This window comes from Lucilia sericata, unplaced genomic scaffold (genome assembly GCF_015586225.1).
Source record: "Lucilia sericata isolate MDLA Ls3-8-SP2 unplaced genomic scaffold, ASM1558622v1 Contig000314F_arrow, whole genome shotgun sequence".
Lineage (NCBI taxonomy): Eukaryota > Metazoa > Arthropoda > Insecta > Diptera > Calliphoridae > Lucilia > Lucilia sericata.
In genome coordinates, this window is record NW_023994338.1 from 94886 (window position 1) to 115922 (window position 21037).

At 30.8% G+C, this 21037-nt stretch overlaps 4 protein-coding genes across 11 annotated transcripts; 2 read left to right on the forward strand and 2 right to left on the reverse strand.

Annotated features, from left to right (window-relative positions):
* Positions 1 to 3027: 3027 nt before the first annotated feature.
* LOC119603604 lies at positions 3028 to 7083 on the reverse strand. Of its 2 annotated transcripts, none has more exons than XM_037955680.1 (5): positions 6959 to 7083; positions 5422 to 5745; positions 4973 to 5227; positions 4694 to 4909; positions 3028 to 3826 (listed from the first exon to the last, which is right to left on the reverse strand). In XM_037955680.1, the coding sequence occupies exons 3-5, from the start codon at positions 5048 to 5050 to the stop codon at positions 3047 to 3049; spliced, it is 1074 nt and encodes a 357-aa protein (XP_037811608.1). In that variant the 5' UTR covers positions 5051 to 5227; positions 5422 to 5745; positions 6959 to 7083; the 3' UTR covers positions 3028 to 3046. The 2 variants fall into 2 exon arrangements, with proteins under 2 accessions (XP_037811608.1, XP_037811610.1); XM_037955682.1 differs by having other exon boundaries at positions 5422 to 5724; positions 6959 to 7036.
* Positions 7084 to 8029: 946 nt separating this feature from the next.
* On the forward strand, positions 8030 to 10753 carry LOC119603599 (protein RFT1 homolog). The gene is made up of 7 exons (XM_037955676.1): positions 8030 to 8364; positions 8456 to 8670; positions 8778 to 9282; positions 9352 to 9615; positions 9692 to 10074; positions 10134 to 10254; positions 10314 to 10753. Exons 1-7 carry the CDS (start codon positions 8305 to 8307, stop codon positions 10449 to 10451), a joined length of 1686 nt encoding a protein of 561 aa, XP_037811604.1. The 5' UTR covers positions 8030 to 8304; the 3' UTR covers positions 10452 to 10753.
* Positions 10754 to 10779: 26 nt separating this feature from the next.
* LOC119603600 (protein-serine O-palmitoleoyltransferase porcupine) lies at positions 10780 to 12351 on the reverse strand. The gene has a single exon (XM_037955677.1). The coding sequence runs from the start codon at positions 12247 to 12249 to the stop codon at positions 10810 to 10812; it is 1440 nt and encodes a 479-aa protein (XP_037811605.1). The 5' UTR covers positions 12250 to 12351; the 3' UTR covers positions 10780 to 10809.
* A 395-nt stretch (positions 12352 to 12746) lies between these two features.
* LOC119603595 (ran-binding protein 16) lies at positions 12747 to 19646 on the forward strand. 7 transcript variants are annotated; one of them, XM_037955665.1, is made up of 20 exons: positions 12747 to 12873; positions 12972 to 13117; positions 13322 to 13551; positions 13618 to 13783; positions 14019 to 14257; positions 14327 to 14543; positions 14617 to 14715; positions 14775 to 14921; positions 14986 to 15665; positions 16026 to 16170; positions 16235 to 16382; positions 16450 to 16603; positions 16673 to 17078; positions 17150 to 17288; positions 17353 to 17430; positions 17490 to 17551; positions 17611 to 17750; positions 18685 to 18804; positions 18869 to 18939; positions 19452 to 19646. In XM_037955665.1, exons 2-20 carry the CDS (start codon positions 13115 to 13117, stop codon positions 19499 to 19501), a joined length of 3294 nt encoding a protein of 1097 aa, XP_037811593.1. In that variant the 5' UTR covers positions 12747 to 12873; positions 12972 to 13114; the 3' UTR covers positions 19502 to 19646. The 7 variants fall into 7 exon arrangements, with proteins under 7 accessions (XP_037811593.1, XP_037811599.1, XP_037811594.1 ...); XM_037955671.1 differs by having other exon boundaries at positions 12778 to 12818; positions 13043 to 13117; XM_037955666.1 differs by having other exon boundaries at positions 12801 to 12818.
* The last annotated feature ends 1391 nt before the right edge of the window (positions 19647 to 21037 follow it).

The following is a 21037-nucleotide window of genomic DNA, read 5'->3' on the forward strand; positions in this document are numbered from 1 at the left end:
TAGAATTGAAATAAAGAAGTAGATATGCAGCTCTGTGGTAAAGTAGTGAAAGTAAACAGATCTCCGAAGAACCTGACATAATAGACATTCCCTCTATTAATATAAAAACTGTATAACGCAGGGTTGGCAAAATTGTTACAAGGTTTATGTTTAGGTATAAAGGGCTCAGGTGGGTCCGCCAGATTGTGGTCTAGTTGTGATGCCCTAGTGGTCGTAAGAGTTCTTTATAGTGTTACTCACTAGTTTCAGTGTTGAAACAGCCGGTTCGATTAAGGAAATTTAGGATGTTCTAAGATTCATCCCAGATAGCTCATCCATAGATGAGAGAATATCAGAACCAAAAATGTTCTTTGTTCTCAATGAATATTGGACCGTAGCAGAGATATAGTCTCTTCTTCCGCCTCATTATGACAACTTCTGCAGTAGTCATTGTATCCGTGAACCATTCTCCTAACATGATTGCTAATATGACAGTGTCGTATGTGCTCTCTACGAAAGATTAACAGTAAACTTTACCTAAGGGCATCATACAGAGGTCATCTGTCGATTTCATCACCCCGCCCCCTCATCACAACATTCCTGAAGTGTTCGCCAGCTATACAGTTTCCCTGACAATTGTTATGTCCAGGGACACATATTAGCGTTATTCTGCAATATTTCACAATCTCTTTCAGAGATACACGGCATTCTTCGGTTAACCTAGATGTCGTAAAGACACCCGCTAGATTTCTAAACGCGGCTTTGCTGACCTTCAGATATGTATGTGATAATACCTCAGCCAGTTTGCCGTTCTTTTGATAACAGATATTTTCTCTTCCTAATCAAAGTTCTCTTCCTAATGCAATATTCTTTCAAGTAAACATTCGAAATAAAACAAAAAAAAAATCCTATAAAAATGTTAACATATTTGTAATGAATGAACCTTAAACGAATTATAAGTAAATTTAAAAAAAAAATTATAGTAGATTGTTTGTTACACGATAAATAACGATAAAATAATAGTTCTAGTTATATTTATAAATATTTAAAAAAGTATAAGTACAAAGAATATAAAACAATTGTTTGTACTTTGTAATAGAGAGTAGAAAGTATACAACCAAATAATTTAACTAAATTAAAATATAATAAATAATAATGACTCAATTCGATTTATTAGTTATATTAGTAAGTAGTTTATACACAAACAAACATACATACATATAAACAAAAATACCACAACACAGATGATACTATTTTAGTTTTAAGTATACAATAGTAGAAATTGTTTAGCAAATAAGTAGTGATGAATTTGTTGATCAAGTGATAAAGCCATCCGCAATTTATGTCATATAAAACATAAGCAAAAAATAAAAATTGTGCATTAAAAACACCCCTCCATTATATACCCTACACCAAAAAAATAATAATAATAATTAAATAAAAACACTTGCATTTACAACAAACATTAAGACGAATATTACCTACAACATAAAACATGTAGTAAACCACATAAGAAGCTAAAATTTAGACATTGTTATTTCGTTAACGAAAACCTAAAATGAAGAACTATGTAATATATAAAATTGACAAAAACAAAACCAAAAAAAAAAAACATTAAATAGAATATTAAATCGATGACTGTGATGTGAATGGATCTCCTCATTTAGATTTTAAATAAATGCCAATATATCTACATTCATAATATGATGAACATTTTTGTAATTTATGTTTAACATTTTTATTACTATTATTGACTATTATTATTTATTAATATTTATAATTTGTTTAAATTTATTTGTTTTTGTTATTTTATACATGAATAAAATGATTAAAGAGCGTATTTCGCAAAAATAAAATTAAAAAAAGAAACAATTATTAAATTAAAATTAAATAAATAAGAAGAATATTATACATAAATAAATTTTATAATAATTTTAAAATAAATTAAGAAAATAAAAGAAAAATTAATTTTAATTCGTTTTATTTCAATAAAGTTTCATGGAATTGGATCTGGGACAAAGATCTCTTATAGACTCAATGATGATTGTAGTATATGTATACTTTAAGCTGAAATATCCGCCATTAAAAAGGCGGTAAACAGGATGAAGTACTATCGGATATATTAGTTTACGAATGCCGGGCGTCTCTAAATGAGAGCCATTTGATTAGAACTCTTATATAGGTAAATGGACAAGGGAATAACTCTAACAATAGTATTGCTGATGAATTGGCCAGAGTGGAATCTTATAGGTCTACAAAGGTCTCAGTTAAGTAGCTTGAGATCAGTCATTATTCGTCATTGATGGTCGGGTAGGGCTCCCATAAGAAGACTTCTGTAGGATCTGTCAGAATTAAGATGAGGAGAAAACGGTAGCATATCTTTTATGTGATTATTCTGCTTTTTGTGTGGATTGAGAAAGATTCCAGAGTAGGGCCTATTATTTTGATCTGCCTGAACGTGTGATCGTTTAATTAGAACGTGTTATTGCGATTTTGAACACATCTAAATGGATGTAATGAGAAACACACTTAAACAGTGATGCAAAACTCATCTTTTGTCTAAAATTGTCTACATATATTTCTTTCCTGAATACGATAACCAAACGAATATTTGTTTATATTTTCAATTCAATAAACTATTTTTCGAAGTTCTCTTTACAAAAAGACAGATCAAATATAAGGAATAGTTTTTCATCATAATATAACTATAATGGTTGTATCATGGTTTTTCATAAAATTTACATTTGAATTTCGAATTTTCACAAAAATTTTGAATTTTTACAAAAATTTCTAATTTTCACAAAAGTTTTGAATTTTTACAAAAATTTCTAATTTTTACAAAAATTTCTAATTTTGACAAAAATTTTTAATTTTTACTAAAATTTCTAATTTTGACAAAAATTTTTAATTTTTACTAAAATTTTGAATTTTCACTGAAATATTCGAATATTCATTTAAATTTCGAATTTTCACTAAAATTTCAAATTTTTCACATAAATTTTCATTATTATAAACTTTTTTTAATTAAAACAACAATTTTAATATATTTCCTTAATCTTCCAATTTATTATAAATTCATCTCGATATCATCTTTGCTCGCTTGCAAACATTGTTTACACAAAAATACCTGATCATTCTCATCAGTACTCCAACTGTTGTCATCGTTTGGCTCCACAATAATTTCACATTCTGCATTCGAATCCGTTAGCTTACCAAAACACAAACGCCACATATCCACTTGATTTAATAACACCGACATACTGTCGAAATCATCAATATCCTGCACCAACTGGAGAGTTTTAATTATACTACTATGGAAAATCAATTGCACTAAACCATCGGGTGTTATAGAAATCATTTTGCTAACTTGCAATTTCATTACATCCATATAAGTAAAACATATGAGCGAACGATTGGGACAGCGGTGTATACCCCAGAGAGTATTGGGCGCTATAACTTCATACACATTGTCATAGAGTAAATTAAATAAATCCAGTATTTTATTTAAAGCTAAATGTTGTTTGGTAGCGTTAAGGGTTTCCTCACATTCGTAGTTAGTTTCTTCTGTAATTAAATCAGCAATTATTTGATTCTCCTGTTCATCATTTGTTAATGGTTCTTGATTCGTAATATTTTCGCTATGTTCTTCGAAATTTACTATAATGCTACAGTTGTTGTCTTCTAACGGTTGTGGAATTTCATCAATTTCTTCGGTGTTAAATTTGGGTTCATTTGTTGGTGACTGTTCCTCCGTAATAAGATCATAAATTTGATCTGCTATCGTATTTTCACTTACTTTTATTACTTTAGGGTTTGTCGGTAGTCGATTTTTTACTTTGTACGAAAGCTAAAATACAATAGTTAAGTATGACGTGAAGTGTTCTGGAGTTCATAAACTTACGATACTAATCGGCTTAGAAATTTTACTTAGTTTTTTTCTAGGATTAATTTATTTTTCTTACTTTCTTGGTTAATAGATTTATAGAATGAAATGGTGGTTTGCATTTAAGAAACCTAAAAATCAAAATCGATTCAGATTCTAAAACTAATGTTGTTTTTCTTATCCCCTTTTAGTTTAAGTTGGGTTTTTTGTCTTAATAAACTTAGAATATCCCTTAAGGGAATAGTTAGTGGTCAAGGTCATTTGCCATACATACGTCTGAGCAAACTTTATGGAACAAATTTTTGACATTCCCTGGCATAACAAAAAAAAAATAGATTACGCTGTCGCATTTGAAGTCTTTATAATTATATCAAAATTTAACCTATCGGGGTATTTAAAGGATATTTACGCTTTCATAGTTTGATAGAGGCTGATTTTTTTGTTTTTTTACTACTGTAGCTTTAAGTTTAGTTTTAAATACACCATTAATTAAATTTTCAAATTATGTTGTGCCGGGAGCACAACATACATATATTATTAATCATTTGCATAAACTGACAAGCTTATTGCTGTAAACAATATTTTGTATTAAAACAAAACATAATTTTAAGTTTTCTTTATATCAGATCTGTTGTAACTTCTATATGTATGAATATTTAAAAGACTCTAATAAACTTAACTTAACTTACGCTTTCATATGTTAGGTTTTGAAACGAAAATCATTGACATTTTTCAAACTAATCCTATGAACATATACATTAATCCGATAATAATCACAAAATCTTCCTTTCATAATCCATACTACTTAAAAAAACAATCAAAACAACTTACCAGTTCCTCTTTGGTGGTCAATTCCAAACATGGCAAGGCATCCGGCTTTAATCTAGGTCTATCTCTATGTATTTTAAATATTTGACCATTGATGCAATGATCAAATGTATAGACAACATCTTCTGGGCGAAAATGCAAATAGCATACTCTATCAATAGATCTTAAAGTACGTACTTTTGGTAAAAGGTCTGCCCATTGTGCAAATAGTACGGGTTCCTTTATGAAAGAGATTTTTACAATTATTTTCTTTTTAAATTGCTCTTTATATCTAATACTTACCTTAGGCACTGTAAACATGGTTCTATTAGGTTGATCCTTATTTTTACTATCACAAAAGGGTACAAAACATGTACGCATTTTGTTTATTTTTTAAAATAAAATCTGAAAAAATCTTTTGCACCGCTTTCAACAACTTCAGCAAATGTAAATAAACAAAATGAAAGTAAAGATGCCAGACTATAACATTTTGAATATTTCGTAAACTATTTGTAGACATGTGGTAACATAGAGTATTTACCGCTATTATAAAAACTGCTGTAAAATTATAAGTTTATGTATGAGAAAAAAGTAAATGCAATTAATTTAAATGTTTAAACTTTATTAATACTACATCATGGTACTTTAAAAACATCTTCTGGTCGAAGTGGGGTACCATTCTCCGAGGATGGTACAGTTCTAGAACTGAACATCACTAAAATGTTATAGTAACGTTTTTGTAGCCAACTTACAGGTATGTGCGTAAACCGTTTTACATTGCATAATTGATCCATTTCCCCGTGGGACCCACAACAGGATCTGTCCGCGATTTACACAAGAGGCAATTAAATGCAGGAGTTCTCAATAAAATCGTCGTATCCCATTATCCCTATTTCCCAATAGGGTACTGGTGTTCTCAATAAAGACGTCGTATCCCTGAGGGATACGTTTTAGCAAATTTCAGAATAATAAAGGCGCATATAAAGATGCGGATAACTTTTTCACTGCAACAGTAAGGGTTCAAGCGATCAATGTCCAATGTCCACGCTTCTTCTCTAGAATGTTTAGGAAAAAAACTGAGAATAGATTATTATTTACATTCAGACAAAATTATTGCATCATAATATAGTGCAATTATCATTTTTTAATAAAAAAATAATCCGTTGCAGTAAATTTATTTTTATACCCTACACCACTTTAGTGGGGATTTGTGCTGATGTTTGTAACATACAAAAATATTCGTCCTAGACCCACCTTAAAGTATACCAATCGGCTTAGAATCGTTTTCTGAGTCGATTAAGCTATGTCCGTCCGTCCGTCCGTCTGACTGTATTATTATCTAGACAACAGTCTTAAATAAAGTGCAGTACACAGTCTGGACTATAGTACAGACTATATATTGTTTAGTCTATGGTTTACACTAAAATGTCTGGACTACATTAAGGACTACAGTTAAAACTATAGTCGAATCACTAGATATAGTCCAGTCTATAGTCCAGTATAAAATGTAGTCTATAGTCAAGTCTCTAGTGCAGTCTGTAGACTAGTCTCTAGTTTAGTTTATAGTTTAGTGTATAGTCTAGTCTATAGTCTAGTCTATAGTCTAGTCTATAGTCTAGTCTATAGTCTAGTCTATAGTCTAGTCTATAGTCTAGTCTATAGTCTAGTCTATAGTCTAGTCTATAGTCTAGTCTATAGTCTAGTCTAGTCTAGTCTATAGTCTAGTCTATAGTCTAGTCTATAGTCTAGTCTATAGTCTAGTCTATAGTCTAGTCTATAGTCTAGTCTATAGTCTAGTCTATAGTCTAGTCTATAGTCTAGTCTATAGTCTAGTCTATAGTCTAGTCTATAGTCTAGTCTATAGTCTAGTCTATAGTCTAGTCTATAGTCTAGTCTATAGTCTAGTCTATAGTCTAGTCTATAGTCTAGTCTATAGTCTAGTCTATAGTCTAGTCTATAGTCTAGTCTAAAGTCTAGTCTATAGTCTAGTCTATAGTCTAGTCTATAGTCTAGTCTATAGTCTAGTCTATAGTCTAGTCTATAGTCTAGTCTATAGTCTAGTCTATAGTCTAGTCTATAGTCTAGTCTATAGTCTAGTCTATAGTCTAGTCTATAGTCTAGTCTATAGTCTAGTCTATAGTCTAGTCTATAGTCTAGTCTATAGTCTAGTCTATTGTCTAGTCTATAGTCTAGTCTATTGTCTAGTCTATAGTCTAGTCTATAGTCTAGTCTATAGTCTAGTCTATATGAAAATATTTACATTTTAAAACAAACAAACAAAATATTTACATTTAAAACAATATCGCCCGAAGAAAAGTTAAGTCTGACTTTGCGATATTTGGCAAGTGGTAATAGCTTCACGGATTTGAAATTTCTTACGGCAATAAGTCCTGGAACAAAATAAAATAATAAAAACATTACACATCCCAAAGTAAATTTATAAAGTAGACTCATTTGAACAGCTGACTATTTATACCCTACACCACTTTAGTGGGGAGGGTATATTGGATTTGTGCTGATGTTTGTAACATACAAAAATATTCGTCCTAGACCCACCTTAAAGTATACCAATCGGCTTAGAATCGTTTTCTGAGTCGATTAAGCTATGTCCGTCCGTCCGTCCGTCCGTCTGGCAGGCTGGCTGGCTGTCCATGTAAACCTTGTGCGCAAGGTACAGGTCGCAATTTTCAAGATAATTGGATGAAATTTGGCACGCACGTTTTGACCCAAGGACGAAGCCTATTGAAAATGGTTGAAATCGGTCCATTATTTCACCTAGCCCCCATAGAACAGAACCCCCCGAAAAGGGCTTTTGAGCTCATAATTTTGTTAAATTTACAGATATATCGATAAAATGCGGCACAACTAAGTTTTATAGAAGTCTGGATGACCCTGCCAAATTTCATAAAGATCGGGCCCCATTTGACCTTAGCTCCCATACAAAGTCCCCTTCAGAAAATTACTTGAATGTCCCAAATTAACTTATAAACACAAATATCGCGATGAAATTTAGCACAATAAAATATTATGTAAATATAAATATATTCACAAAATTTTATCGGGCTTGGTCCATATTTGCCCCTAGCCCCCATATAAAGCCTCTTTCAGAAAATTAGATTTTCATCCATAAATTGCTTAAATGTATCGGAACAAGGGAATATTGAAGATAAATGCTTCATTATGAAAAATAAATCACATTTAATATTCATAACTGGTGTAGGGTATCATATGGTCGGCCACGCCCGACTATACTTTCTTACTTGTTTTTTAAACTTGCTATTTGTGGACTTACTTGTCAAAAATGTTTATGTTGCCATATTTGTTTTTATTTTAACGCTTGCTTTTGTACAAATTTCTGAGTAATTTGTTGTATTTAATGTGAAAAAGTGTATTTTAAGTGTATAATATTTTTAAAAATGTTCTAATTTTTAAAAAATAAAGAAAACTCTTTGACTTTTAATATAAATAACAACATAACACATCCCAACTAAATTAGTAACCCCACAAAAAACACAAATTTAAAATAGGAACAATACGCACAAGGAAAGTCAGACAGACAGACAGACAACAATGTGTGGTGGACAGGTATGAGATAAATATTGAATGCCCAGGTCTACAAATTTATTCACAACAAAATGTCACGTAATGTTTTGCAAAGTAGTTTGCTCAACGCCGGATTAAGTATTATTTTTCAGGTGAGTTCAAAAATCTAATTACTAAAATGAACTTAATAAAAATCTTATCATAATTTTTAATTTCATACTAAACATATAAATATGTATGTAGGTATTATGTCGTATTGTTACCTTTGGTATCAATGCCTTCATAGTACGCAATGTTGGCCGTGAGGTATTGGGTATTATGAATGTTCGCTTACTGCTGCTGGAGAGTACGGTATTGTTTTTATCTCGTGAGGCTATAAATCGTGCTGCTCTAAGCGCCACCTCCCAGCAGCGTGAAAAATGCTCTTGGGCTCAATTAATCAATCAGCAGTGGCTAACGTAAGTAAAGCTTTAGCAAACTATGTATATAATGAAAATGCTGTATGTATGTTTTTTCCATTTTTTCTATGTCTATTGTGCTCTCCTCTTCCTTTTCCACATTCCAGTGTACCCATCTGCATAGCTATAAGCCTGCCTAGCGTGTATATATGGCTCAATTGGCTATCGGCTGTTGATGCGGTATTTGCATCACAATACCGTTTTGCTTGCTATGCTGTTGCCTTGTCTTGTGTCATAGAATTGTGTGCCGAAGCTCCAGTGTTTATTATACAAGTCTTTTGTTTTGTTAAACTTAAAGTTATACTTAATACGCTTCATATCTTTGTACGTTCTGTGGTCTTTCTCTGGATTGTCTTAGGAAATGGTACGGTGGCCATTTATGCTTTTGCCATAGCTCAATTGGTTAGTGCGTTTACAATATTGCTATCGCACTATGGATTTTTTGCCTATTATATTAAGTTATTTGAGGATTATAAGAAATCATCGAAGGATAAGAAAGAAAGCGACTGGAAGCCTAGAATACCTTTTGTCGATGCATCAGTTTTTGATAATATGCAGGATTTTCCATTTAGAAGTTTAAAGCAATTTCTTCCGGGCGTTATGATTAACAAGGTAAGAAAAAGTGTAAATTTTTTACTAAAAATTGAAATTTTTTGAAAATTTTTATTTTTTTCTTCTTAGGAAAGTTTTTTCAACTCCGAGCTGCAGGTTTTAACTTTAAGCTTTGTTAAGCAAGGCGTTCTCAAACAAATTCTAACGGAAGGTGAAAAATACGTCATGTCTATGAGTCCCGTCTTAAGTTTTAGTGAGCAGGCCACTTACGATGTAGTCAACAATTTGGGCAGCTTGGCGGCACGATTCATATTTAGACCCATAGAAGAGAGCAGTTACTTTTATTTTACACAAACTATTGCTAGAGATGTGGCCCTACAAGAACAGAATAAGGTAAATAGAAAGGAATTGTAAATTAAAAAGCATTGAACACCTATAGATACTAAATAGATTTCTTATTTTTTTAAAGAAAAAAGTACAACAAGCCGCTCAAGTTCTAAGTCATCTGTCTTTAGTTGTATCCTCCATAGGTCTACTGGCCCTGGTATTTGGTCAGAGTTATGCACACACCGTTTTGCTGTTGTATGGTGGTGCTGATTTTGTAGCAGATGGTTTGCCGGTAGTTTTACTAAAATGGCATTGTTTGGCTATATATTTCTTAGCGGTTAATGGTATTACCGAGGGTTATATGTTTGCCACTAATACTAGTCAAGATATTGATAAATATAATTATCTTATGGCTATATTTAGTGTAAGCTTTCTGGTTTTATCCTATGTGTTGACGAGTATTTTTGGTCCTGTTGGTTTCATATTTGCCAATTGTATCAATATGTTTTCCCGTATTTGTTTTAGGTTTGTCTGTTGAAAACTAAATAATTGCAATTTCTAATGTCTTTAAAATTTAATTTCAGCACCCGTTTTATTTGGTTGCAATACAAACCCCTGGATTACAATCCTTTAAAAGGTTTTTTGCCAAAGAAGCTGTTTTTAGTGACTTTAATATTTGTGGGAATTGTATGCCAATATTTTATGGTAAGTTTGTCATAAAATTTTAAATATTTTCTTTTAGTTAACATTTAACTTTTTTACAGTTTAATACTTCCATTATCAAGCATTTGGCTTTGGGAGTTGTTAGTGTGTTAATTGTGGTGGCCATTTGGTCATATGAAAATCAGGAACTGATAAAACTGGGCTGGTCATACAAAAGAAACAAATTAAAGGCACTTTGATGTAAAAGACAATTGTTATAAATAAAATATATTAGCCGAAATTATGAAAATTATTTAAAATTTTCTTTAAATTAAACCAAACTCTTCTAAACATTCCTTATTTAAAAATTATATTGCTTAAGAAAAACTATTCTTTTTTATTTATTTTTTTTTTTTTTTTATAAAAATGTATATAAAATAATCATTAACAATTTATTACTGGCTTAGCTATAAATACAATACATATTTATAAACTTACAAAAACAACTTAAACATAACTTATAACTAAACATCTTTAAATAAAATCCATTTTTACGTACACTATAATACTAAGTACAAGCTTACTTTCTTAATACACCCGCCCTAAAATGTTTAGATTTCAAATACATTTATAAAATACAAACATGATCATGGCTAATATATGACCCATATAATTCATATTAGACCAGATTTGTAATATAGACAAAGTATCGGTTGATGTGGTAGATAATAACACCCCCAGATAGGCCAATTGTAGGACAACTATTAAACCAAAAAAGAAATTTACTAAACGTACTAAGAGTGAGGATGGCGTTAAATATTGTCCTTTACGGCGAGCACAGTTGGAATATTTGCAATTCTGTTTACAGGCTGTAGATTCTATGCAGGCATCAAATACTTGAGCCAAACAACGTCTTAAAAGATTCTCAAAATAGCTAAAACAACCCAGGGAAAACAAAACCAAATGGACTTTATAGTTAAAGCCGTGAACTAAACACGACACTAAGTAAGTAAGAAAAATGCTCACAAAATAAGGATAATGTGAGGCCAGAAGACGGTTAAAGATGTTTTGTTTCAACCACAAATGCATGGGTATGTTCCAGTTGCGTATGACATCTGACAAAGAGCGGGGAAATTCTATAGCCCACGGATTTACAATGGACTGAGAAGATTTTAAAGAGGAAGAGCTAAATGTAAAAGCATTTACTTGGGCCGACATTACAGTAGCCTGCGATAAATAGCAAACAAAGTAATGGCTACAACGCACGGAAAAGGCATCTAAATATGTGCCCCACCACAAACCCAAACTCAATAATTGTTTTAACCATGGTATTAGGCAGTTGGAAAGGTTTAAAAACACTACAGCCATTAATATATTCAAAAGGATTCTGCTTAATAGATGCAAGAATCTAAACTTCTCATTAAAATTTGGTTTGTAATCCTTCAACGAGATCCAGGGTCCCAATATTAAAGAAGCCGGACTTAAAAGATAACCTAAATAACTCGAAAGCTGATACTTTTCCTTTTCATCTTGCACTTCAAAGGCCACCGATATTAGTTTCATGCTCACCACCATTTGAGGTCCCCTAATAGTTTCATACTGTTCCGATTTCAATAGATATTCAAATAGCAATTGACATAATATGGTATAAATACAGACCAAACAACCCGCAGATTTTATTTTAAGTTTTACAGCCAATTTTAGGAATAAACACAAATTCAAAACATGCAGCACCACATGAATGCTATTGCTAACACCAACATAAAACCATAAACCGATAAGGCCACATACCATAGAGATTAAATGGTAAACATACTGATGTCTACTATTATGACCCACTGAACGTCTGACCAGTTCCCAGGCAATACGTTGCAAAAAACCACAGCCTAATAACACTATTATATATTGTTGCACTTGCTGCGTGGAGGATTTTATGCAACCTTGATAGACATCCTTAAAAGTTTCCTCTTCTTCGGGCAATATCATTGAATCGTAGTCATATTCCTCATTGTCCTCAAGTTCATGATCGCCTACTTGGTCATAGTAATAATAATCCATTTTATTATTTACAAAAAAACTAAATAAACTACACTTTTTTCTAAAAATATCTTTAAGTTTTTTAACTCTGCCACAGATTACCGGCAAATGAGATGCTGTTGCACAAAGCAAATTCATTAAAGATGAACATATATTTAAAAATTCCTCATAAATGAAGCTGTCAAACTCTGTATATAAAAAATTATAAATTCCTTTTAAATCAACCAGATTTGACACTGCTGTCATCATCTATTAGTACCTCTTGCTGTTGCACTTGTTTAACAGTAATGTTAATATAGCGTTTTTTTGCTTATAACATGGAAGCATAAAAGTAAAATGGTTAATGTTTCTCTTATCAGAAACAATGTTTGTTATAAAATGAAAAATTTTTAGTAATAATTAAATACATTTTATAAAAAACATATATTTTGTATTATTTATTAAAAAGTGATTACTTTTTCCAGCGATTTTGCTTATAATTCATTTTGACACTGTTGTGTGTGTTATCTATTCCGGCTGAATGTTTGTCATTACAACAAATAAGAAGAAAAAAAAGAAGTAGTTGCGAAATTTGCAACAAAATTTACACAGTGAAGCTTGTTTTTTTGCAAATATTTTGTTTGAAAGAAATTTTAATTCTGATTAGTATAAAAATAAATTATTAAAAATATCTATACATTTAATTACATTACTCATATAAACAAAATAAAAGCGTTTGTTTCTCTTATTATATTTTTATGTAGAAGAAAGTAAAACGAAAATAATTTTGAAGAGAGCAGCATTTCAACAACAACAAATATTTGTACAATTTCAGGAGTCCATTACTTTAGGATATCTTGTTAATTTTTTTTCTTAAACGACGATAAATACACACATTATTTGGAAAATGGTAAGTTTAAATAAATAATACTAATATATCAACAAAATATCATTATTTTAATATTTACATTTGTTAAAAGCAACTAAAATACGCCGGTTAAATTGTTTTGCAAAACAAGTTTAGTTTATTTAGAGGTTATGATTTGCTGCTGTTTGGCAAATGTCTCTATTTTCTTTTGGATATTATTGGTTTATTTTTCATTTTTTCTTCTAGGAAATCCAACAGTTGGAGATATTGTGTAAACAGCTATATGAAGCCACAGATTCTGCTTTGCGTTCCAATGCCGAAAAGACTTTGGTACAATTTGTTAGCAGCCAAGATGCTCTGCCCAAATGTCAAATGTTGTTGGATCGTGCCGATTCCAGCTATGCTCAATTATTGGCCGCCACCACCTTGACTAAGTTGATACAAGGTTTAAATTTGGAACAACGCATTGATATTAGGTATACTTTTGTTTATATTGCTTATTTTGAAGTGGATATTAAAATTTCTTGTATTTTTTGTTTTAGGAGTTATATTCTTAATTATTTGGCCAATAGACCGAATTTGCAACATTTCGTAGTGCAGGCCTTGGTAACGCTTTTAGCTAAAATAACCAAGTATGGTTGGTTCGATACCTACAAAAATGAACATATATTTCAGAATCTATTGGAAGATGTAAAAACTTTTTTACAGGTACATTGGTTTAATATTGTCTTAAAACTAGAATGTATAGGTACCTGGTTCGACTTTATGATCCCTAATCTGTTAGATCAATTTTATATTCAAAAATGACCAGTATATTAAAAACTAAGTGGGTAATTTAATTTATTTAATTCAAAATTTTTCAATTTTGAATTTTTTAAATTAGAATAATATGTATGTAGTAATTTTTATATATACTTTATATTTGCATCTTACTTTTTCTTAGGGCTCTGTGGAACACTGTACAATTGGAGTGCAAATTCTTTCACAATTAGTTTTAGAAATGAATTCAATTGTGGAGGTTGATGCCAATATATCATTTTCCAAAAATCGTAAAATTGCTACATCATTCCGTGATCAACAACTCTTCGACATATTTCTGTTGTCGTGTAATCTTCTGGTTACAGCACGTGATAATAGTAAAACATTGAATTTCATGGACGAATCGCAACAAGCTTATGTCAAGTTAGTAATAATATTCTTTGTAAAAGTATAATTTTATATCCATTTGTAATTTTGATTTTTCTATTATAGTCTTGTTTCTCATGTATTGCGGCTAACAAAGAACTGTTTGAGTTTCGATTTCATTGGCAGTTCAACAGATGAGTCATCTGATGATATGAATAGCGTTCAAATACCCACATCATGGCGTCCGGCATTTTTAGATGCAAATACCTTGAAATTATTTTTCGATTTGTATCAAATATTACCCAATGGTTTGGCCAGCTATTCGTTAGCTTGTTTGGTACAGGTAAATTTTGTCATATTCCAAGTAGTATATGATTAAAGGCAGAGGAGCAATTTAATTGAAAAACTCTTTTTAGATGACATCTGTACGTCGTTCTTTATTCAATAATTCGGAACGTACCAAGTTTCTTACACATCTGGTGGAAGGTGTTAAAAATATACTGGTCAACTTACACGTAAGTGGAAATATTCAAAAGTAAGAATGTCACAATCTTATAAGAAAATATTTCTCTAGGGTTTAAGTGATCCTGATAATTACCATGAATTTTGTCGTCTTTTGGCCCGTTTAAAGTCTAACTATCAATTGGGTGAATTGATTGCAGTGCCTTGTTATCCCGAAGCTATTGCATTAATTGCTAAATTTACCGTGCAATCATTACAGGTACCTTAAACAAACTTATACTAACTGTTTTTCGATTCCTTTACAAATCTTATGTCTTTAACAGATGTGGCAATTTGCCCCTAATAGTGTACATTATTTGCTAACCTTATGGCAACGTATGGTGGCTTCAGTTCCTTATGTTAAATCTGCCGAACCTCATTTATTAGGCACCTATACACCAGAGGTAACAAAAGCCTATGTTGAATCACGTCTAGATGCCGTTCCCGTCATAGTACGCGATAATATTGATGATCCCCTGGATGATTTGTGCATGGTACAACAACAATTGGAACAACTATCTGTCATCGAACGCTGTGAATATGATAAAACGTGCCAATTATTGGTTCAGCATTTCGATCAAAAAGCCCGTGAATATGAAAATTTACTCCAAACACCCAACTCAAATCCCATGGATATCAGCATACATGAATTACAATTGACATGGTTGGTGTATATCATAGGTTCGGCAATTGTCGGTCGCCTGACGGTCAATTCGAATGATGAACATGATACCATGGATGCTGAATTGGTTATCAGAGTTTTTCAGTTAATGAGATTAACAGATGCTCGTCTACCGCAAGCAGGCTGTGAAAAACTTGAATTGGCTATCTTAAGTTTCCTGGAGCAGGTGCGCAAAATGCATATCAGTGAACAAACACAAAAGGCAAATGTTTACAAGCGTTTAAGTGAAGTATTTGGTATCAGTGATGAACAAATGCTCTTAAGTTTTATCAATCGTAAAATGTGAGTTTTTTTTAAATTGTATGAATTTATAATTCATTGAATAGACAATTTCTCATATTTTATGAATTTTCGAAAATTCAAGCTTATGTTCGAAAAATTTTAAAGCTACTAAATAATTTGTAAATCATGGTGAATACTAAAAATATAATTTTAGTTGTATTTGTGGCAAATTTCTAAAATTTTACGAATTTTCGAAAATTCGAACTTATGTTCGAAAAAAATTTTAAAGCAGCTAAAGTAATCTCTAAATCATGGGGACTCATAAACCTTTCAAATTATATACAGTTTTCGATAATTTGTGAGCTTTTAAGCAGTATTTTATATGCTTTCGTTATTTTATTTAATTATTTTTTCTCAAAGTATAACAAATCTGAAATTTTGGGGCCATTCAGAGCAAATTATAACGAAAACTTTAATGCTGCTATCAGATCTCTCTGTGCATTTCAATTCCGTGCGAAAATTAGCAAAACTAGAGGAAGTGCAGTTTATGCTTACACATCATACGGTAAAGTTTTTTACTTTTATTTATTTAATTAAATTTTATTAATAAATATTTGATTTCTCTTTAGAGCGAACATTTTCCATTTTTGGGAACTAATTCCTCATTAACGGAAATGCGTTGTCGTACCATGTTTTATACGTCCCTTGGACGTCTTTTAATGTTTGATTTGGGCGAAGATGAAGAGAGATTTTATAGTTTTCTAACTCCCTTAACCAGTAAGTAGTTTACTATTGTCTTGTTGACAAAGAAAATTTTAAATATAATTGTTTCTTTAAAAACTAGATCAATTTGAAAACCTGGGTCCTGTTCTTATGGACACCAATAGTTTTCCCAACGAGGAAGCCAAAAAGGCGATTATTGGCTTGGCCAGAGATTTGCGAGGTCTAGCTCAACCCTTAACATCACGTGTTCCTTATACCATGCTCTTTGAGTGGTTGTAAGTAGACAAGGCAACGTAACGATTCGATTTTATTTTGAAAACACACATATTTTTCTGTTATTCAAGATACTACTCCGATTATCTACCCATGTTAATACGAGCTGTTGAACTTTGGGCCCATGATCCTGCTGTCACAACACCAGTGTTAAAACTTTTTGCCGAATTAGTGCATTGTCGTACGCAACGTTTACAGGGCAACGTTTCCAGTCCCATGGGTATTTTGTTATTCCGTGAAGCATCAAAACTTATTTGTATCTATGGTAATCGTATTTTGCATTTGGATGTACCACGTGATCAACAATATCCCATGCGTCTGAAAGGCATCTCAGTGTGTTTCACCATTCTCAAGAATGCATTGGGTGGGAACTATGTTAATTTTGGTGTTTTCAAACTATACGGTGATGATACATTGGATAATGTTTTGAATATTGCTGCAAAAATGATCATGTCAATACAACAGAATGATTTGTTGGTAAGTTGCATTTAGTATTCTTTAATACAAAACATAATTTCTTTTGACTTTTTTTTTTTTAATTTTTCTAGGAATATCCCAAATTGGCCTCATCCTATTTCAATTTATTGAATTGTTTATCACAAGATCATATAAGTTTTCTGGCTGGCCTAGAACCTGGTGCATTTGTTTACATTCTAGAAAGTCTATCTAAAGGTTTTACAGCTTTGGGTAAATTATATATACAACAATAGTTATAAACATAGATGTGTATACTTTCCACTCTTACTTACAGATTCGACTATTTATATAACCTGTTGTTCCATTTTGGATAGCATTGTATCCTATATATTTAAGCAACTTCAGTTGAAAAGTAAGTTTAACATGTTTTGTTGATATTGCTGAAGAAATGCAAATAATTTTTTATTTCAGTGTCTACATTCCCAAATAAAAAATTACGCAGTTTAACTCCGGAAAATGCTAGATTTTTAGAGGTAAATTAGGTTTTAATTAAAATAAATATTTGTTTAATTTTCTTTTACTTTTATTAAAGGTTGTTAAAATGAATTCGGAATTGTTACAAAATATGATGTCAACTTTATTAAATAATGTGATGGCCGAAGACTGTCGGAATCAGTGGTCTATGTCAAGACCTCTATTAGTTTTAATACTTTTGTACGAAGATTACTTTAGGTAAGTTTAAATCGTAAAAAAATCTATTGCTAATTAGGAATATTGGAGACATAACACCCACTACATTACACCAAATGATCCTTAATTGCAATTCCCATAATCCATTTTTGAATAATGATAAGTTACATAGATGATATTTATATAAAACCTTCATCATCACTAAGGTTTGCTTATGAACCCCTGTAGCGTGGACAGAAAATGCATTACAATATGTTCTTCAAAGAAAAGTGCTAATAATAATGTGTTCAATCCCGAATAAGTTGAAACCATAAATCTAGATTTAGTGAAAGATTTATGTAGGAAATCTTGAGCTAGCAACAGTTTTCTTGAGCTAACGACAGATTTCTATAGAAAGTTTTAAGCTAGCGACAATTTCTATCGGAAATCTTGAGGTAGTGACAGACTTCTATATGAAATCTTGAGCTAGTGACGGATTTCTATAGGAAATCTTGAGCTAGCGACAGATTTCTATAAGAAATCTTGAGCCAGCAACAGATTTAATTGGAAATCTTGAGTCGGCGACAGATTTTTATAAGAAATCTTGAGCTAGCGACATATTTCTGTAGAAAATCTTGTGTTAACGACAGATTTCTGTAGGAAATCTTGAGCTAGTGATGGATTTCTACAGGAAATCTTGAGCCAACGACAGATTTCTATAGCAAATCTTGAGCTAGCGACAGATTTCTATAGGAACTCTTGAGCTAGTGACAGATTTCTATAGGAAATCTTGAGCTAGCGACAGGTTTCTACAGGAAATTTTGAGCTAGCGACAGCTTTCTATAGGAAATCTTGAGCTAGCGACAGATTTCTAAAGGAATATTGAGCTAGCGACAGATTTCTAAACGAAATATTGAGCCATAACAATTTCCTACAGAACATCTTTGAAAGATTGATTTAAGAATGAAATTATATTATTTTGTTTATTCTTTTTTAGATCTCTTAAAGAAAACATTCTACGCGCACAACCTTTAGACAAACAACAAATAATGGCCCAATGGTTTGATGATTTAATGAGCGGCATTGAACGAAATGTTTCCAGTAAAAATAAAGAGAAGTATGCAGCATTCCCTAAATATTAAACCCTTAAATTAAATTTTTCTGTTATTTTTTATCAACAGATTCACTCATAATTTGTCATCCTTCCGTCGTGATGTGGTAAACTTGCCGAAAATATCGAATTATAGCACTGGTTCGTCATTTATCGATGAATTTTCGTAAAAAATTAAAACATATATAAAAAATAAATCGGAAAACAAAACAAACAAACGAATAGTAATAAAAACATAGCTCTCTGTTTAATTATAGTTTCTTTTTTTATTATTATTCACAATTTTAAACACTCATTTTGTCTAAACTTCGGCTCGTCTTATTGAAATTTAAATAATTGTTAAAGTTAAAAATAAACATGATTGGTTTTTCGATTTCATGCAATGACCATTAAGTGAAAAAGAATAATTTATAATTTTAATACTTAGTTTGTTTTTAAAACAAATTAAATTATTATTATATATTATTCTTAATTAAAGTTTAAAGTAGTTTAATATTTTAAAAAGAAGAGAGATCTATGTCTACATTCGAAAAGAAAAAAAAAAACAAATAATATAAATTGTATTTTTAAATCTGTGTATATGTGTGTGTTTGTTACTAACGTCTTTTTCATTTACTAATTGTGTATTATTTATTTATTGTTATTAATTTCAGATAATTCGTATCAAATTTATTCGGAAAATAATTATTCGGTTTCGGTGTGATTCTTTACATCTAACGAAAAGCATTAAAACACGGACTGCTTTCATAATAAACTGAAACAAAATAAAATTCATTTTGGATAATGTTTTTTTTTAAACTAAATTTAATAAAGAAAAAAGTAAAAAAATAATGATACTATCCAACCAACACTGACCGGCGTAAAAGCAAAAAAGTCTGTTTCAAAAGAAAAAAAATATTTATACATATTTTTTTTTTTTTACTTTAAATAAAGTTATTTGATGTACATACTTACATACTTTCATATACATATATATTATATACATATACAAAAAAAATTAACAAAAAATGAATATTTTTATTATAAAGAAAATGCACAAAATTGAACAGTTCAATTGACCATTTCATAGTGGTTACAAAAAAAGGTAAAGCTAGCTACTTATTTCTATAGAAAATCTTGAGTTAGCAACTGATTTCGAGTCTGTTCGGAAATTCATCAATGCACTTCATCTGATAATTAGTCTGCAATGCAAATCAGCTGAAACCTGGCCAAAATATTCTCATTTAATATGTCTTAATGTAAAAATCCATAAAACTAAATCTAAATCATCCATTTTTATGATGCGTGTTTAGAAGTTTTTTGGGCATCATATATTTCTGTGATTTTCGAACATACTGCGCATCAGATGCAGCATAATGATGCATATCCGAGCAGGCCCTTCTATAAGAAATCTTTCTATATGAAATCATGAGCTATTGACAGCTTCCAATAGGAAATCTTGAGCTAGCGACAGCTTTCTATAGGAAATTTTAAGCTAGCTACAGATTTATATAGAAAATATTTAGCTAGCGACAAACTTTTGTAAGAAATCTTAAACCAGCAACACGTATGTATATTAAAAATCATAACCTGCTACAAATTTCTATTATGCCGGGACAGCTTTTTTACAAAATCTTTGGCCTGCAACAAATGTTTTCAAATTTTCTATACGTTGGTGTCAGATTACAGAAAATTGAGCCAGCGACAGAATGAATGTATTTTATGCGCTCTCATAAGGTTGAACTATTTTGATAAATTAACAATCTTGTAAGAAAAAAGTCGTATAGCAGATTTTTAAGATTGTTTGAAATTCGTTTTTAAATCGATTTTTTAAATTAACTTTTATAAATTTTTTTTGGATTTTTAAGAAGCCGATGTTTCGTCTTTTTTATTTCAATTTTGTTACTGTAGTAAATTTTTCAAAAAATGTCTTTAAATTTTAATGATTTTTATTTATAGGGATTACGAAAAATAAATATATATTGCGTGTAAATTACCATTTAATTCTAGTTCAAACCACAGTTTGATCATTTTCATTATAAAGAATTATTTTCGTCCTTTACTGTTTTACACACACATAAAACAATAATTTATGAATCATTCTATTGTAACCGTTATATAGCAAAAAAAAAGTGAAAAAACAAATGATGAAACTGTCATTGTAAATTTACCATGTTTTTAGTCCACAACAATAACATATGGAGTACAACCCTGAATAATGTTTCGTTAAGAAGAAAGTTTATTATTAAAACAAATTAAT

Coding starts and splice junctions, on each gene's coding strand:
- LOC119603604 (XM_037955680.1), bottom strand. CDS start 5,050: ATGCGTACATGTTTTGTACCCTTTTGTGATAGTAAAAATAAGGATCAA. Junction 4,910..4,972: donor CCATGTTTACAGTGCCTAAG/GTAAGTATTAGA, acceptor TCTTTCATAAAG/GAACCCGTACTATTTGCACA. Junction 3,827..4,693: donor TGACCACCAAAGAGGAACTG/GTAAGTTGTTTT, acceptor ATTGTATTTTAG/CTTTCGTACAAAGTAAAAAA.
- LOC119603595 (XM_037955665.1), top strand. Junction 14,544..14,616: donor CGTTAGCTTGTTTGGTACAG/GTAAATTTTGTC, acceptor AACTCTTTTTAG/ATGACATCTGTACGTCGTTC. Junction 14,716..14,774: donor ATATACTGGTCAACTTACAC/GTAAGTGGAAAT, acceptor ATATTTCTCTAG/GGTTTAAGTGATCCTGATAA.
- LOC119603599 (XM_037955676.1), top strand. CDS start 8,305: ATGTCACGTAATGTTTTGCAAAGTAGTTTGCTCAACGCCGGATTAAGT. Junction 9,283..9,351: donor CGGGCGTTATGATTAACAAG/GTAAGAAAAAGT, acceptor TTTTCTTCTTAG/GAAAGTTTTTTCAACTCCGA. Junction 10,255..10,313: donor TTGTATGCCAATATTTTATG/GTAAGTTTGTCA, acceptor ACTTTTTTACAG/TTTAATACTTCCATTATCAA.
- LOC119603600 (XM_037955677.1), bottom strand. CDS start 12,249: ATGGATTATTATTACTATGACCAAGTAGGCGATCATGAACTTGAGGAC.